Source organism: Periplaneta americana, chromosome 7 (assembly GCF_040183065.1).
Source record: "Periplaneta americana isolate PAMFEO1 chromosome 7, P.americana_PAMFEO1_priV1, whole genome shotgun sequence".
Taxonomy (NCBI): Eukaryota; Metazoa; Arthropoda; class Insecta; order Blattodea; family Blattidae; genus Periplaneta; species Periplaneta americana.
The window spans coordinates 89,055,693-89,073,067 of NC_091123.1; the positions used below are offsets into that span (position 1 = coordinate 89,055,693).

Below are 17,375 nucleotides of genomic sequence, written 5' to 3' on the forward strand. Positions count from 1 at the left end.
TGCTGTCTCCAGGGAGTAAATGTCCCCGTTTTTGTCCCTGGAAATTAATTTTGTCCCCAGAAGTTTTAATTTTGTTTCAATAACATTTTACACGTGAATATTTAAGTATCGTGATGAAACTCTTGCGATTCATGCACATTTCTGAACAGTTCTCAGTATGAGACAGAAGAACCAGCGAGCACAATATGAGATATTCTGCACTCTTTAAGAAGAACAGCATCTTCGTCTTCATTTGGGTTGTGTGGAAGCATTAGAACTGCCGCAGTGTCCATTTATAAGTAGCTAAAAAAATGAGTTTTGTGACAAACCAACAGGTGAAAGGTGGTATGATGTTTTTCAACATTAAAAAAAAAAATCCATTACAGTTGAAAATCTTCTCAAAATAGTGTCATTAATCATGTGTCTTTCAGTCAGTAATTCGTCAGTTGAAAGACTTTTCTTTAAATTGAACTCAATCTGGACTAATGAAAAGTCAAGAAATAAAATTGAAACATCTTTGTTACAAGTGAAAACAAACTTTCATTTTTCATGTGAAGAACTTAGTGTAAAGCTTTATGGGAATGAACAGATCCTTAAAAAGAGACACTCTTCAGACAAGTACTTGTAAAATGTGTGTATTATGTGAAAGACTTCCATGCATGCGTCAGTACTGAAATTTAATTCTTAGTGACTATAATAAGAGTTACGTGTGTTATGCATTTAGTTCAAAAAGTTAAGATACTCTACAAATTTTGTGAGCAAAGTTCTGTCATTGTATCTACTGTTACATGTATCTTCTGCAACAGTTCAATGGATAGTGATTAGATAAGCGTTTGTGGTTTTTTTTTTTTAATTGCTGATGTCCCCTGCTGGACCATAAAAAATCTGGTCAGCCTAATTTAGAGTTGCCATTATACATACCTGATTTTAACTGCACTTACACACTCATATTTGCATTGAGTGACATTCTCATACCTAAAATAAACATTAATAAAAGATAATACTAGAAGTGCTTGAACAAGAAACTTATGCTAAACAAGAAATGCCTCAACAAGAAACCTGAACAACAGAGACTGTTCACTGACCCAAGAGGATTTGTTTTGCTAGCCTCGTGCTCACCTTATGATGCAAGGGTAATATTGCAGTGCAAGCAAGGAAACAAGTAAACATTCGAAAAGAACTGATAGACACTAGCTGCATCCTGCATCACACTCTTCATAATGCTGTCTCTTTAATGAAGTGTCAGACACAATATTTTCCCACATGAAGATTATTATTCTGTGGCACATTGATTATTTCTTGCCTTGTCAGATTTATGTAAATGTCTCACATAGAATTGTAATGCACAACAAACACTTAATGCAAGTTTTCAAAATTGAACACTTCAGTATTTTACTGTTATCAATGTAACGAAAGAGTTTATTTTTGAATGGTATATTGGACTAGGCCACCAAGATTGGACTGAATGTTGAAATAGTCATACTTAATCCATAGAGAAAAAACTATTAACGTAATAAATTAATTCATGGTTATGCTGAATGTATGATGCATTTATGAATGTGTATGGTGCCATGTTATTTCAAATATTGTGTTCATTTCTTTTCTGGAGTGAACTAATAATCAGTCATGCATTATGTACTAGAATTAGTTTTTGTGTTCCTTTTCCTTCTACATACTTAAATACATATGTTAGATAAAAACATTTATTTTCTAGAATTAAAGTTAAATCTACATGTAATTATTAAATACTTACTGAATCTACAGGGTGATCTGTTTGGGTATGTATAAAATAAAAACACCGTAAAACATTTATTACTGAACTTCATTTGTTGAAACTTTGTACATACAACACTGAAAGGTGGGAGATTCCTCAGAGCTCAACATGATCCCCATTGCGCACCCTGCACAACTCATAATGGTGATGCATTTCAGCCCATGTCCATTGTAACATAAGTAATTTTTATCTCAGATGATCAATGTTTCTGGGTTTTTGTGAATACACAATATCTTTAACAAAACTCTACATGAAGAAGTCAGGTGGGTTTAGATCTGGGGAGTTCGGGGACGAAGCCAAGAGATAGCTGCTTCTTGTACTGGGTTTCGCCTGCAACCTCCTGCATGTTTTTAACACAACCTATTTCTACAAATATTCGATACCACAACATTGCAGAATTTTATTTAGGTACAATATGCACACCATACTCACGTCGAAATTCCCTTTGAACTCTATTAACACTCTCAAATTTAGCATACCAAAGAACACATTTTGCCTACTGTTGATTTGTAGTAGCCGTTTTAATCATCTACGATTTTTATTTGTCCTTTCAGATTATGCATTGTTGATTGTCATATATGGAAACTCCCATAGTTTAATCATAATATAATCAGCAAGAAATTTTTCCTACTATCATAATAGCTTTATGATAAAAAATTAATATTATCCATACCCAAATGGATCAGACTGTATATAACTAGCCTATTTACAACATATTTTATTTCGTTGCTTTGAGAAAGTTCTGAGTTTGTGTTTAATATTTTAAGTAAACATTCTTTATATTCAGTTGACATTTTAAATGTAACCTCTTCTTTTTTTTCGTTGTTTTCAGAACAGGTCAGCGTACTTCTATCACTTCTGAAAGTGTAAACTTCAAGAGAACAAATTTTCCAAGCCCTTTTTATACATATTTTCGTCAAGTACAATCAGTGGAACGCCGTTCAATAATAGTGAGAGAAACCAGTCTTGTGTCACCCTTGACAGTTCTGCTCTTCACTCCTGGAAAGCTAAGTGTTAAAAAGGTATTGCATAAACTTCTCTTTTACTTGGTTATTTAACGACATTGTATCAACTACGAGATTATTTAGGATCGATGGGATTGGTAATAGCGAGATGAGGCCGAAGATTCCAAATCTTCTGTACACACACACATAGTTGCAAGAATGTTAGCGAAACCTCTCACATAGTTCTCAATCACATGCCCGCACTTCTGTCATGCACATATTGGGACATATTAATAAAACTAAGAAACTCCTAGTGAGTAAGACCTGATGAGCACGAGCACAGCGTCGCTAGTTTGTATTAATAAAAACATCTTCAAATGGCAGAGCAAAAGATCAGCGACATGAGCATTTGCTCTGTATTCGTTCGACTTTTGTTTTTTTCTTTATTTACATCCTTCCGCACTTCCGACTCTATTTCATATCAGAGGGTTGCCAATAGTAGATAGGCTATCTTAACAAACACAACGTGTTCGGTCTGAGGAGTGGCTTAAAAATTTAGTTTACGTTCCACAATGGAGGAAAGCACAAAAACGTTCTGTACAAATTATTGAAGTCCATAAAAAAGTGCTTCAGAAATCACAACTCCCTGACAGCAAGGGCAAAAAACATGTAGGAAACGTCCATGCAATTTAGATCACTTGACTTAAATCGTTTATTACTTCATCCACTTCAATGAAATCTCTATAAATTTTATAAACAAAATTTAGTATAGTGCAGTGAATGCTTTGGTGAAACTAAACATTAATACCGGTATAGGTAAAGGTATCCCTGTAACATGCCATGAAGGCACTTGGGGGGGCATGGAGGTAGAGCCCCATGCTTTCCATGACCTCGGCACTAGAATGACGTGGTGTGGTCGGCACCACGCTTTGACCGCCTTTTACCCCCGGGAAAGACCCAGTACTCAATTTTATAGGAGGCTGAGTGAACCTCGGGGCCATTCTGAAAGTTTGGCAACGAGAAAAAATCCTGTCACCACCAGGGATCGAACCCCGGACCTTTCAGTCCGTAGCCAGCTGCACTACAACTGAGCTACCCGGCCGCCTTAATACCAGTATAATTGTCATAAATTGTTTAAAAACAATGTTTATAATAAAATGTGCTTCCATGTAATTTGGACCGGGAAATCGTGTAATTTGGACTGGTATATATAAACTGCCGTAATGAAATTTAATTTATTTAAGTAATTCTAACTTTCAGAAGTCGAAATTGCGATAGAAAATCTGAAAAAGTACAAGTCTCCAGGTATCGATCAAATTCCAGCAGAATTAATACAAGAGGGTGGGAGTGCATTATATAGCAAAATTTATAAACTTGTACTTGCTATTTGGGAAAAGGAAATTGTACCAGAACAATGGAAGGAGTCCATAATTGTACCTATTTTTAAAAAGGGGGACAAAACCAACTGTGGTAACTTTCGAGGAATATCACTTTTGTTGACGTCGTACAAAATTTTGTCCAATATTCTTTTGAGAAGATTAACTCTGTACGTAGATGAAATTATTGGGGATCATCAGTGCGGTTTTCGGCGTAATAGATCGACTATTGATCAGATTTTTTGTATTCGACAGATAATGGAGAAAAAATGGGAGTATAAGGGTACAGTACATCAGTTATTCATAGATTTCAAAAAGGCTTATGACTCGGTTAAGAGGGAAGTATTATATGATATTCTTATTGAATTTGGTATTCCCAAGAAACTAGTTCGATTAATTAAAATGTGTCTCAGTGAAACATACAGCAGAGTCCGTACAGGTCAGTTTCTATCTGATGCTTTTCCAATTCACTGCAGGCTAAAGCAGGGAGATGCACTATCACCTTTACTTTTTAACTTCGCTCTAGAATATGCCATTAGGAAAGTTCAGGATAACAGGCAGGGTTTGGAATTGAACGGGTTACATCAGCTTCTTGTCTATGCGGATGACGTGAATATGTTAGGAGAAAATACACAAACAATTAGGGAAAACACGGAAATTTTACTTGAAGCAAGTAGAGCGATCGGTTTGGAAGTAAATCCCGAAAAGACAAAGTATATGATTATGTCTCGTGACCAGAATATTGTACGAAATGGAAATATAAAAATTGGAAATTTATCCTTCGAAGAGGTGGAAAAATTCAAATATCTTGGAGCAACAGTAACAAATATAAAAGACACTCGGGAGGAAATTAAACGCAGAATAAATATGGGAAATGCGTGTTATTATTCGGTTGAGAAGCTCTTATCCAGTCTGCTGTCCAAAAATCTGAAAGTTAGAATTTATAAAACAGTTATATTACCGGTTCTTCTGTATGGTTGTGAAACTTGGACTCTCACTCTGAGAGAGGAACATAGGTTCAGGGTGTTTGAGAATAAGGTGCTAAGGAAAATATTTGGGGCTAAGCGGGATGAAGTTACAGGAGAATGGAGAAAGTTACACAACACAGAACTGCACGCATTGTATTCTTCACCTGACATAATTAGGAACATTAAATCCAGACGTTTGAGATGGGCAGGGCATGTAGCACGTATGGGCGAATCCAGAAATGCATATAGAGTGTTAGTTGGGAGACCGGAGGGAAAAAGACCTTTGGGGAGGCCGAGACGTAGATGGGAGGATAATTAAAAATGGATTTGAGGGAGGTGGGGTATGATGATAGAGACTGGATTAATCTTGCACAGGATAGGGACCGCTGGCGGGCTTATGTGAGGGCGGCAATGAACCTTCGGGTTCCTTAAAAGCCATTTGTAAGTTGTAAGTAAATTCTAAACAATAAAATGGAATATTATGATACATTGTACGTACCTTTGCACACGTGGCATAATAATAATAATAATAATAATAATAATAATAATAATAATATAGTCGGCTTCGGTAATGTAGTCGGTACAGTGCTGGGCTTCTGTGTTCGAGATTGCGGGTTCGATCCTGGCCCAGGTCGGTGGCATTTAAGTGTGCATAAATGTGACAGGCTTATGTCAGTAGATTTACTGACATGTAAAAGAACTCCTGCGGGATAAAATTCCGGCACACCGTCGACGCTGGTATAACCTCTGCAGTTGCGAGCGTCGTTAAATCATATTAAAATATTTTAATAATAATAATAATAATAATAATAATAATAATATAGTTCATCCCGAATTTCGGCACAGTCTTCATGGACTCGCTTTTTACAACTATTGCACTGTGAGGTCCACAGCCAGTCTTCCAGAACAAATTAAAAATGGGCGAAAGTTTTTTACATTCGTGTTTATTAAAGACTATTTCAATATAAGAAACTTATTGTATCTAAGTTTGTGAATATAAAGCAGAATTATGGGGTTATTGTATATGTCTTTATATAATATTTATCTCTCTGTCAAATATTAAAAGCTTTTATTCAATATCGTCCTCAGAATCACAGGTAAAACCATCCACTAGCACAAAAATTAAAATATTGCTTCAATGGTCCAAATTGCACACTCTCGGTCGGTTCAAATTACATACCGTGCAAATATTTCATTTATAAACAAATATTACAAAAATATTGTAAATAGACGAATGCAGCTATGGTATAAGTTATCTTTATATTTTTGCAATACTTGAACAAGCAAAACATCTCAATAGTAACTACACAGTACTCAATCTCGACAGAGTGTAAGGTTTTAAGGATTGTGATTAATAAACTTATTTTCTTCTCACTCCTCACCTTTGAATGTAACAGCAAAATAACTTGCAGGCAGAAAGTTACTCTCAACGGTCTTGCTATTCCTACCTGAGACAGGAGTTGACCAAACTTGCAAATACCAAAATCCAAATCAATTCAAATTACACGCCGGTCCAAATTACATGGACTTCCCCATCAGGGAAGTAATAAAGCAGGAATTTGGCATGTAAATGATAGAAAACCAGATTATGAAAAATATTAATAATATGAGAAGCCGATTGAAATCGAAAACAGACCTAAAAAGGACTGGAAACAAGAAAAACCTTTTTAAAGAATTTCTCCATATACGGGAATCATGCACGGAACCAGGCCACCTGATGTTAACGCTGATGAATCTCTCATTTCCATTGCACATAGCCTGCACGTTAATACTGGGGACTCCTTTTCTATTTATATATATCCCCATGTATAGTTTTTTTATTAACACATGGGTACAGTCCACTGCCCCTATAAATCGGGAATGTGTCGACCTCGGTAGCGCAGTGGGTATAGTGCTGACCTTCTGCGCTCGAGGTTGCGGGTTCGATCCCGGCTCAGTTCGATGGCATTTAAGTGTGCATAAATGTGACAGGTTCATATCAGTGCCCATAGATTTACTGGCACGTAAAAGAACTCCTGCGGGACAAAATTCCGGCACACCGACGACGCTGATACAATCTCTGCAGTTGCGAGCGTCGTGAAATAAACCATAATTTAAAAATTTATCAGGGAATGTACACTTGTTTGACCATTGAATTTTAGCTGCCTCAAGAGTAGCATTGGTAATTGTATCCAATTGTCTACTTTTTCCTCAATTGCACAGATAATTTCCCAGAATTCTAAGGACACAGTCCCTTGTGAAATACCAATATCTTCTACTACACCAACCTGAAAACCAGGGTCTCCTACGCACCTTAGAAATATTCTCTTTTTTTTCTGCATTCCTTAGTGTTCCACCCCTTGTTTCGTTCGATTCGGGTAAGAAATGTTCCGTAAGCCACTACACATCATTTTCTGTACAAATCTTAGTAACTATGCACATCGGAGTCCCTCATCTTTTATAAATCTTTCTTCTTCGATCAGGAATCACATTCATGAATGTTGCCATCACGTTTATAAACGTTTCTCGAGTATGTTGAGTCTGCTAATAAGCTACCTCAGGATATCGTAAGCATTTGCTCGTAACAGTGAGCATGACCTCTGCTTTATTAATATCAAAACATGAGCACTTGCTCTGCGGCCGAGGTAATTGAGCACGACCTCGGCGAGTAACATGAGCAATATCTTATTATTAATATCAAACAGCGACAATGCTCAGATTCTTGAGTAACTTCCTTTTATTAATATCTCCCATTATCATGTCTTTTGAGATGGTAATACACAACAAAATGTAATTATGATTATTAGAAGAGAAAAAGTCACTTTGGCACCAGGGATCGAACCTGGGTCCTTGATTCTACGTACTATGTGCTCTACCCACTGAACTATGCTAAATTTCAATCCACAGCACCAGATCGAACCGCTTTCCTGCAGTGTTTTTCTCTTTGTGGCCTGACTCCAAGTTCGACATACATGTTGACATATATTAAGTCAACTACAATTATATAAGGAGTGCACTCAATTGAGTGACTTGGTGGCCGAGATTCCACAGTAATATGAATTTTTGGTCGAAGAATCTACGTAAAGATTAATTTTTTGGTCCTACAGAATATATGTTATGGTAACAATGGTTATTAGAGGAGAAAAATTTATTTCATTATGGAACTCTATCGTGCAATTTGTCTGGAATGCTTTCACAGATAATTCTATATCTGAAATACTCTTCTAGCCATTGAATTACAATTTTATATTGCCTAAAAAAGAAATATACATCTAAGGGTTGCACAAATTTTGTAGTCCTTGGAGAGATAATTTGTGTTTCAAATTGTCTTTCTATGTAACTAACATGTTCTTTTATTTCTTCGTCAGTAAAATTAGTTGCATCTATCTGACCACTCCATGAATCCAGAAGTAGCAGTGTGTCTTTCAAACTTCTGGAGTAAATACATCTTTTTGCTATCATTTCACGTGACTTTTGTCAGTTTGCCAGAACTATATACCTAGATCGACCATACTATTAAATGGCGTATATCTTTCTAAAAGTTTTTTTATCATTATTTTAGATCCAAATTCGCCTTTGGTTCTTGAAAGCATATTATGTACATTTGTATTTTTAGACTTCCAGTTATATACATAATTATGGATTTGGACAGTGTAAGAGTGTCTGATGCCATGGATTTGCATTACTGATAGTGTATGTTTTTCACCTCCATGTGATAATGTTCTGATAGACTTTTTTTTTCCGTGTACTGTATTTCATCAGTGTTAGACACACAGTTGGCACTGTATGGAGTTTATGTGACCATTATATTTACACTGTTCTCAATGTTTCTGGCATTTTCAATTAATTCGAACTAAATTTCTATGACCTTTTGTATTCCAAATTTCATAACTTTATGGGGAAACAGTTTAATTTCTTTTTCGAATCATCAAAGGAAATGTTCGGAGCTAGGAAATGATACAGTAATTGTATTATGTTTTTCGAATACATAACTGCCCTTTTTTTTTTTAGATTGTAATCATGTGCAGAGATAGACCATGTTGTCGGGAAGCCTTGAAATTGTTAGGAATGTGTGGTTTTGGAGTAGTTCTGAAATACTGTAGAGCCTGAAATACACAGTTATTGGTGCATTTAAATTTCAACTTCAGTTTTTCAGAATGTTCTTTCATTTTCTTATATCTGTTGTTCCTTCACCTAATTTGTGTGTGTGTGTGTGTGTGTGTGTGTGTGTGTGCGTGCGTGCGTGTCAGATTCTGATTGCATAACAACCGGAAATATATTCAAATTTGGAATCATAGTCATTATCTAATGTTTTGTATATTGCAATAGAAATCCCACTTTTATTTTCATCATGTATTGGTGTTCAAAAAGTTCATTGGCAGATGAATAATCTCAAACTCCCTCTTTCGCTTTTTTACCATATATTGTGTACCAGTATTTGCAACTTTTTCTTTTATGATGTTAACAACATTTACATGATTAATACAATCCACCATTTAGCAGGTTTCATTTTAGATAAGGGGTAGCAAAGTATCTGACATAAACCCTATCAAATTAACTGGCAAAATTTCACTGTACAATAGAGCAAATTCAAAAGAAACTTGTCCATGAAACTTCATCTCACAAACAAATAGATAATCTGACTCCAGCAACATTTATTAAAAGGCAACTGTCGATCTTCGGTCTCATGATCAAAGGTAGATACAGTCCTGAGGCATCTAAAAAATTGCTAGAAGAAGGTAAGTACAGTATGTTCCCCATGCTATGCATTCCTGAAGATATGCTCAGAAGTGGCGTACAAAGCATTTGATTCACCCACATTCAAGTCATTATAATTCGTAAACGAGAAAAAAAAACGAAATGGATGCCACTACATTTCTTAACGACCCAAAATTAGTTTAAATATGCATTTTCATTAAAATCAAACTACTTGACCCGGGATGGTTCCCTTGTAAGTAAAAGATGTGTGTTAAGACTATCCAATGAAATTTAAGAAGTGTTAAGCAGTGACGAAGCTATGGCATAAATACTAGGTAGGGTGAAAAAAATCTGCTTACCTTGTATTTCTTTTATACAGCAGATGTTTCTCGGCAACATTTTTTTGTGATACAGACCCTACAAGAAGATGATGATCACTCATTTTCACCCCGAATAGAATACAGATATGACAATTAGTGCTGTTGATCTATCAAAGTATTTAATTGATAGATTAATCGAGTTTTGCTCGAGTTGAAAAAATGTTTTAATATACTGTAATACACAATTATTATTAAATTTAACTTGTGTTCGGTGATAAGCATAAGTATTAAATGTTGTATATCTGTATATATTGTATCGTTATATTACAAAACAACTATTTTAATTGCTTACTAATATATTTATTATGAGGCTTATAATTTATTGTGTCAATTTCTCTGGGAATTTTTGAGACACACACATAAATAATAAAAAGTATGAAGACTCACCCAGTTAATACTGCTTCATCCTTAATTTTAAACATGTGAGTGCATTCACATGCTCCGAATTAAGTGCCGCTCTACGTTTAGTAACAATGTTTCCTGCATCACTAAATACGAAAAAACTTTTTTTCTGTCGAGCACTTCTCCATGATCGTTCAATCGTTTCACCGAGTTTACGTTTCAAATTCTCATATAACATAATGGAGTTTGCACTTCACAAACCACAGAAAACTGACTTTTTTTCCTTTATAAAACTAAACACACAACCTTCATATACTAACTCAATACAGAAACTGCAACTGCAAAACTACAGTGGTCGAAACAGAAGACTGGCCCCTATTGTAATTGAATTACCAGATTTTAGAAGGAGAAGAAGGTAGTTACGCTCTCACTTGCATACAGTGTAGACATGGCTATTTTATAAGGAATGAGGGGGACAAATCCCAGAAAAATATGTATTTCATATGCTAGGAAGATACGCTGACAACAAGGTGGAAGTCTTCTTGGAAAACCATAAAACTTAATAAGGGTTTCGCATTGTGTTTCAATTTTCAATGGAGGTAGACTAGATCATGGTCTTCATATCTCCATCTCTTTCTGAAGTGTTTGTGCAAAGATTTTCCCTACGCTACCTGGTTTACAGTTAGAAAATAACAGTACTGTTATGCTTTTAAGTAAGCAATTTCCAAGAGAGAAATATTGTTGGAATTTTTAGTATGAGTTTATATTAACAAAATAATAATTAATATCAACTACAACAATTAATTTTCATCGACTCAATTATTCGATTAAATATTTTTTATCAATTAACCTTACAACAGAAATTGATCGATAAATTGATTAAATCCCACAACACTAATAACAATATAACTTATTTGTCTCAGAACACACTGTTAGTCCAGAATATTTCTTATACCATGAAAATGGAAATTTCCTATTTTGTCTTCCTCCTCCCACTATTTTAATAGGTAAATGTGGTGTCGATTTCCTATCTTTGTAAGCTCATTTTGTTTCATATGCCCAACTTGAAAACAGTTTCTCTTTTAATTTTGCAAATAATGATCTCAATATTCTCTATCTATGAACCATTTTACACAAAATTAGTGACACTTTGAAGATGGCTGGTAGCATAGCAGCAATTTGTGCCATACCTGGAAGGTCCATGGACAACAACTGCTGTCATTGCGGCAACGAAATAGAAACTCTCCCACATGTCCTCGGTTCTTGCCCGCATGGCGAGACTTTGTGCAATACCAGACACCCAAAGTAAGAAGCGCCATTGCTCAAGCACTACGTAATACAGGGTTTACTGTTTTCGTAGAGGTTCATGGTCTATCAACCACCGGCATTACTTGTAGGATAGATATGATCGCTTTCTAGGACCATTGTAGATGTTTTATAATTGACCCTACAGTTCGTTTCGAGACTTGCAAGAGCCAACCTCAAGATGTCCATAAGGAAAAACAATTCATCTATGAACCAACAATCCCGTATTATCAAGACAAATATCAATTACAACAGATAGACGTAATAGGCTTGATGGTCAGAGCAAGAGGATCCATCCTGAAGCAGTTTGTTGATTTTTGAAGGCTTTTCATTTGCCATCATCTATAATTACCAATGTTTCTTTACTTGCATTGAAAGATTCGATTGCATTGTTAAGAAATCACCTCAGATAAGACATTGCACTGTAATTTACTTCTTTCTCTTTCTTGCATTGGTTTTTATATTCATAACAAATTATCCATGTAATATGTCCTATTCAAAATTTTGTTTTGTAAATGGTATACTTTGTCTTCTAGGCAATCCCTGTTTAGGGAAAGTGTTTGTCTATTACTACGTAACTTATCGGAAAAACAACGAAAATGAAAAAAAATCACACACATTAAACTAACACTGAACAATGCAGTGCATTCACAGAAAACCAACATAGCTTGGTGTATAATATCGCAGTTGAGGCTAGCCCTTCATCCAGCTACTAAGTTCTAGCGAATCGATACTTCCTTCTCCCCAGTCTCCCCTCAAGCTTGTGAGTGCCACTGCCTATGAGTGAGGCCTTTGCAGTGGAATGACTGTCAACATTGAATTTAATATATGGAAGGATCAGAGTGAAACCAACTGTTATGATACATCGTTATTACAAACTTATATTGTTACTAGATATAACAACTCAAATGTTTTGGGTAGGCTAAGCCTCAAAAACCTCTTAAGAGCTTAGCCACTCATGTTAAGAAACTAAATGTGGCATAGTAGGATTCAGTTAAATCTTCTGCATTTATTTAATTTTATGGGTAGTTTCTACATACTAATTTACATTAAAATCTATTTTTCTTATTTTCTAGTATGTTCCCCCTACATCAAGTGAAGACAAATGGAATGACCATGTATTAATGAAGATCAGTCGAAGACAAGATATCACAATGATGGGTGAGAGCAGGTATGTAATTTGTTGCAGACACTAATTGAGAGATATTCTAAAAATTAATGAACTAAATATAAAGTGAGAAATGGAGATCATAAGCATTTTAACGTAATATCACAATATTACACTAAGAAAAGGGAATGTAAGGGTAGAATTAGTCTAGGCCTTTAAATCTCCCACTACCCACCTATCACAATTTTAGCCTTGAACCAAATCATTTTATTAAGTAATATTTATCTTATATCCTTCAACTCGTTTTACATTTTGTTTTAAATTATTGGCAACAACTTTTATCAGTTTCCCTATACTGTCATCTAGCTACTCCATAAGATATCACGTTATAACTCTCATTTGAATTGCCTGGAGTAGCTATACTCCCATCTAGCAGTTCTTTCTGATCAATGGTGGCGATCCTGGTGGTTGTTCTCTTCCACATGTTACCATTTTTAACATGGGGCTGACCAATCAGGGACACACTGTAACATGGCTCTGTGTTTTTCTTCCAGTCAAGCACAACACCTTGCAGATCTCAGAATAATTCTGTGGAACTTGATAAATTACTTCATCATGAAAGAGGGTGTAGATGAGGACAACGAACGTTATCAGAACATACTTGGTTTTCACGAAAGGCTTCTCCAAGTACTTTGTAGCTTGATGTACAAAGCAGGTGCTACAGTTGAGTGTGAAGAGGAGAAGAGTTGTGAATAGCCTCTCAGAAGCATATCAAAATGTGTGCATGAGACACCTTTAGGAATGTGCCAGTGCTACCACTCTGGAATCTGTGATACTGAAATGAGCTATTGGCTGTTGGTTTTCAGGGAAGGTGATTGCTCTCAGAAAGTGTGACATTTTATACTACATGTGTTTTTAGGGAAGGTGATTACTCTTAGAAAGTGTGACATTTTATACTGCATGTGTTTTTCAGGGAAGGTAATTGCTCATAGAAAGTGTGACATTTTACATGTCTAACCACCATTTGAAAATAAATGTAAATTTGATGTAGGAAAGCAGGAATATGAAATTAAGTTACGTATTTGTGCTACCATGAAAGAGTAATTATAATTTAATATTTAAATTGGTTGTAGATACTATTTAATTGATTAAGCCATTGGCAAGAAATATATAAAAAATTTACAAGATATGAAATCATTTTTTAATTGAATGCAACCTTTGGTTGTTGCTATAAATAGAGCAAAAAATAAGTGCGAAATAAATTGATACACAAATACGGTTTTTGTTTGTTTTTTATTTATATTTTGTTATGTACAAGTCTGGTCATTTAGTGCTGCTCAAAATTCAGATATATATGTAGTAGATGTGTCTAGCACTGCAACCCATTGCGCATTGTCCTGTATTGAATGAGTGTGTGATCTGTTGTTGTTGCTGTTTTTTTAATTATATTTTAATGGATGGATTGTAGCCTAAACATTATACCAGTGAAGAGATTAGACTTCATCTTATAGAATAAAATAATATTTATCTTAAACACAAAATCACACACCCTATACAAAGTGTTAATTGGGAAGTTTTAAGACTGGGCTTGTAATTTAAAAATGGCTATTGTGATGGATCTCCTTCAGAGTAATCCCCTTCTGACAGAACACTGATACTTCCACTTTTTGAAGCATTCCTGGAAATTTTCTTTCTTAAGAGTGTCAAGAACCCTCTCCGTATTTGCCTGGATGTCTTCAATTAAGTCAAATCAGTTCCATTTCAGTGAAAATTTCAATTTAGAAAAGCTAATGATGGATGAAATTCACATTAGGCCAATGATAAAAGGGGTACTCTTTTGGTGGAATATTTGACAATAATCAGCTTGCTATTGGTGCATACTTCTTCATGAGTTCCAGACTTTTATCAAGTTTTAAAGATGTCCATATTGTACCAGTGAAGTCCATGTGTGTAGAAAAACTATATGCAATCCTGAAGAAAGTGAAAATATGAGGCTGAGTCAAAAAGTAACATTAATATCGTAATAAAAAAATCCAAACTTGTAGTAGACACTTGTACTACACATATAAATAACATACAATATATGTATACTCTTCTTCTGAGGGTAACAGTGCTCACAGGCTGATGGGAAATGTGACATCAATGACTGCAGTAAGATGGTCGCCCCTCTTTGGAAACTTGCACAAGGAAGGAACAGAGGGTAATTATCCTGTTTTTGGATAGTGAGGGTGAGAAACCAACAGGCATTCTTAGAAAACATTGTGATAATGTTATAATGTAAGAATATTTATTTTATATGTTCAGTCGAAATGACTTATCAGTATTTAAAAACAACAAATATTTATAAATATTAATAATTCATTGAAGTTAAAGATTTAATGCTAACGTTTTCGCCTATTTGGCATCTTCAGGCATATATTCGAAATACCTCATGTGATACATTAATTTTGGAATAACCATTAAATATGTACATAAACAATCTTAAAATAAACATATTAAAACCATGTGTATATATATAATTTATTTCAAGAAATAGTCTGCCCAGGCATCCTGGGTTGCCAAAAACACAGAATAACACACATATAAGAATAGTAATGATTACAGTAAGATAGATGAGCCAAATTTAAATGTGAACTAGGAGCTTAAGTTTAAGAAATAATAAATTTGTACATATATTTGTAACAATCACACACTAACGAATAGAAAAGGGGGGGGGGGGTATTATGATATTCCGTATAAATGATTTTTCAGAATTGCCACAGACCCTTTAATGGTTGAAGTAATTATTTTTGGAATGATGTCATGGATTCCAAATGTTTTGATAGTGTTTACAGTTGATCGTGGGATGGTGCCCCTCGCTCCGATCATTAAACCATGTACTTCCCAGGTGCCTTCCATCTGATATTTTTCTCGAAAATACGGAATAGTAGGCTCATAAATTTGTTGTTTTTCTTTGTTGACCTCGGATGGTTGGGTCTGGCTCATCTCAAATCTAACAGTTGGGTCCAGTATAAAGCCTTTACTATTAGTCTTGTCTAGAGCCACGATGTCCGCTCTTCTAATTCCGCCGCCTTCAGACGCAACGCAGTGCACCTCTTCATGGACCTCGAAGGATTTGTTTCTAAGGGCTTGTGCTATTAGTTTTCGGATGTTATGATGGCGTGAATTTCTCAGGAGTTCTCCATGCTGACAGGATCCTAGGACGTGTGCTAAGGTTTCAATCTCGTTGCAGTATCTGCAACGGAAACCGTCCAAGGATCTCCCATGAAGACTTCTCACTGGTGCTACGTTAGCATTCATCTTAATTGCGTCCCGCCATTCAGAGGAAGATAGACCCTCCTTAGAAAAAATCCATTTATTTCCGGGAGTATATTCTTGAAATAAAATAACACCTTTTCCTTTATGTGGAAGCGCACACCATTTGTCGTACTCTTGTTTCCTAAGATTTTGTCGTAGTTTATGGACATTGATGTTACTTATATCCAGATCTTCAGGTGGAATTTTTAACTTCCTGGAACATACTTTCTTTTCTGCTGCTATGTTCCTTGTAGAAACGACAAGAGGATTCGAGGTTCTCAATAATGTGTTGCAAATATTGAGATGCTGTAAATATGCTTCCCATTGAGCTTTGAAAAGGCTGAGACCCTTATATTTACGTTTAACTTATCCACATCTTCGAGAAACCGGTCAGAAAGCTGGTGAAGGGGAGCATTTTGAAGAGGATAAACAAGTATAGGCCAAATATACATATTTAAAACATTGAGTTTTTGTTCTGGTTTCAGAAGATAAGTAGATGTTAAAGCTTGGATCTTATTATTTAAATTATTGATTACTTTGGCAATGTCAAACTTAATTTCATCAGAAAAATTAATCCCAAGGTATTTGATTCGTTCATCTCCATCAATACTATTAACAATTGATCCTCCAAGATTCAATGTCGTACTACTTAATTTTCCTTTCTCGATAACGATGGTTTGAGTTTTAGATTCATTTAGACTTAATCCGATCTGCTGTAATGACCGTTTTGTCATGGTAAATATTTCAGATGCAGCAATTGTACTTTTAGCAACAAGTGCAATATCATCCGCAAATCCTAATGTTACTACATTATTTAGATCCGATACAAGGTCATATCCAAATTCTTCAGCTACACTAGGCTCGGATAATTCATCAAAAATGTGGTCTATGCTGAGATTAAAAAGCATTGGGGAAAGAGGAGCGCCTTGCATAACCCCTTGTTTAAACGGTATGGGTTTTGTTTTATGGATTCCAACCTCTATCTGGGTTTCATTTCCACACTGTAAATTTATAATTAAATCCTGTAATTTTTGGGGAAGGGCAGAATTGTGAATGACAGATTCCAAATGCCGATGTCCAACAGTATCATAAGCTTTATGCACATCAAGAAACAAGATGGTGACATCTTCTTTTTCGATTTTGGCCTTACGAAGAACTGAATTTAATATAGAGGCATTAATCTGTGCACCAGCAGTAGATACAAATCCTCGTTGGTTTTCATTAA

At 35.3% G+C, this 17,375-nt stretch overlaps 1 protein-coding gene across 3 annotated transcripts in view; it reads left to right on the forward strand.

Annotated features, from left to right (window-relative positions):
- Positions 1 to 14,129, forward strand: part of LOC138703272 (ATP-dependent RNA helicase DHX30-like) — a 104,288-nt gene extending 90,159 nt beyond the window's left edge. For all 3 annotated transcript variants that reach the window (XM_069831018.1, XM_069831017.1, XM_069831019.1), the window contains 3 exons: positions 2,586 to 2,775; positions 12,822 to 12,916; positions 13,408 to 14,129. In XM_069831018.1, coding sequence (XP_069687119.1) covers positions 2,586 to 2,775; positions 12,822 to 12,916; positions 13,408 to 13,609 — 487 coding nt within the window. In that variant the 3' untranslated portion in view covers positions 13,610 to 14,129. The remainder of the gene's footprint in view (positions 1 to 2,585; positions 2,776 to 12,821; positions 12,917 to 13,407) is intronic.
- Positions 14,130 to 17,375: the final 3,246 nt, after the last annotated feature.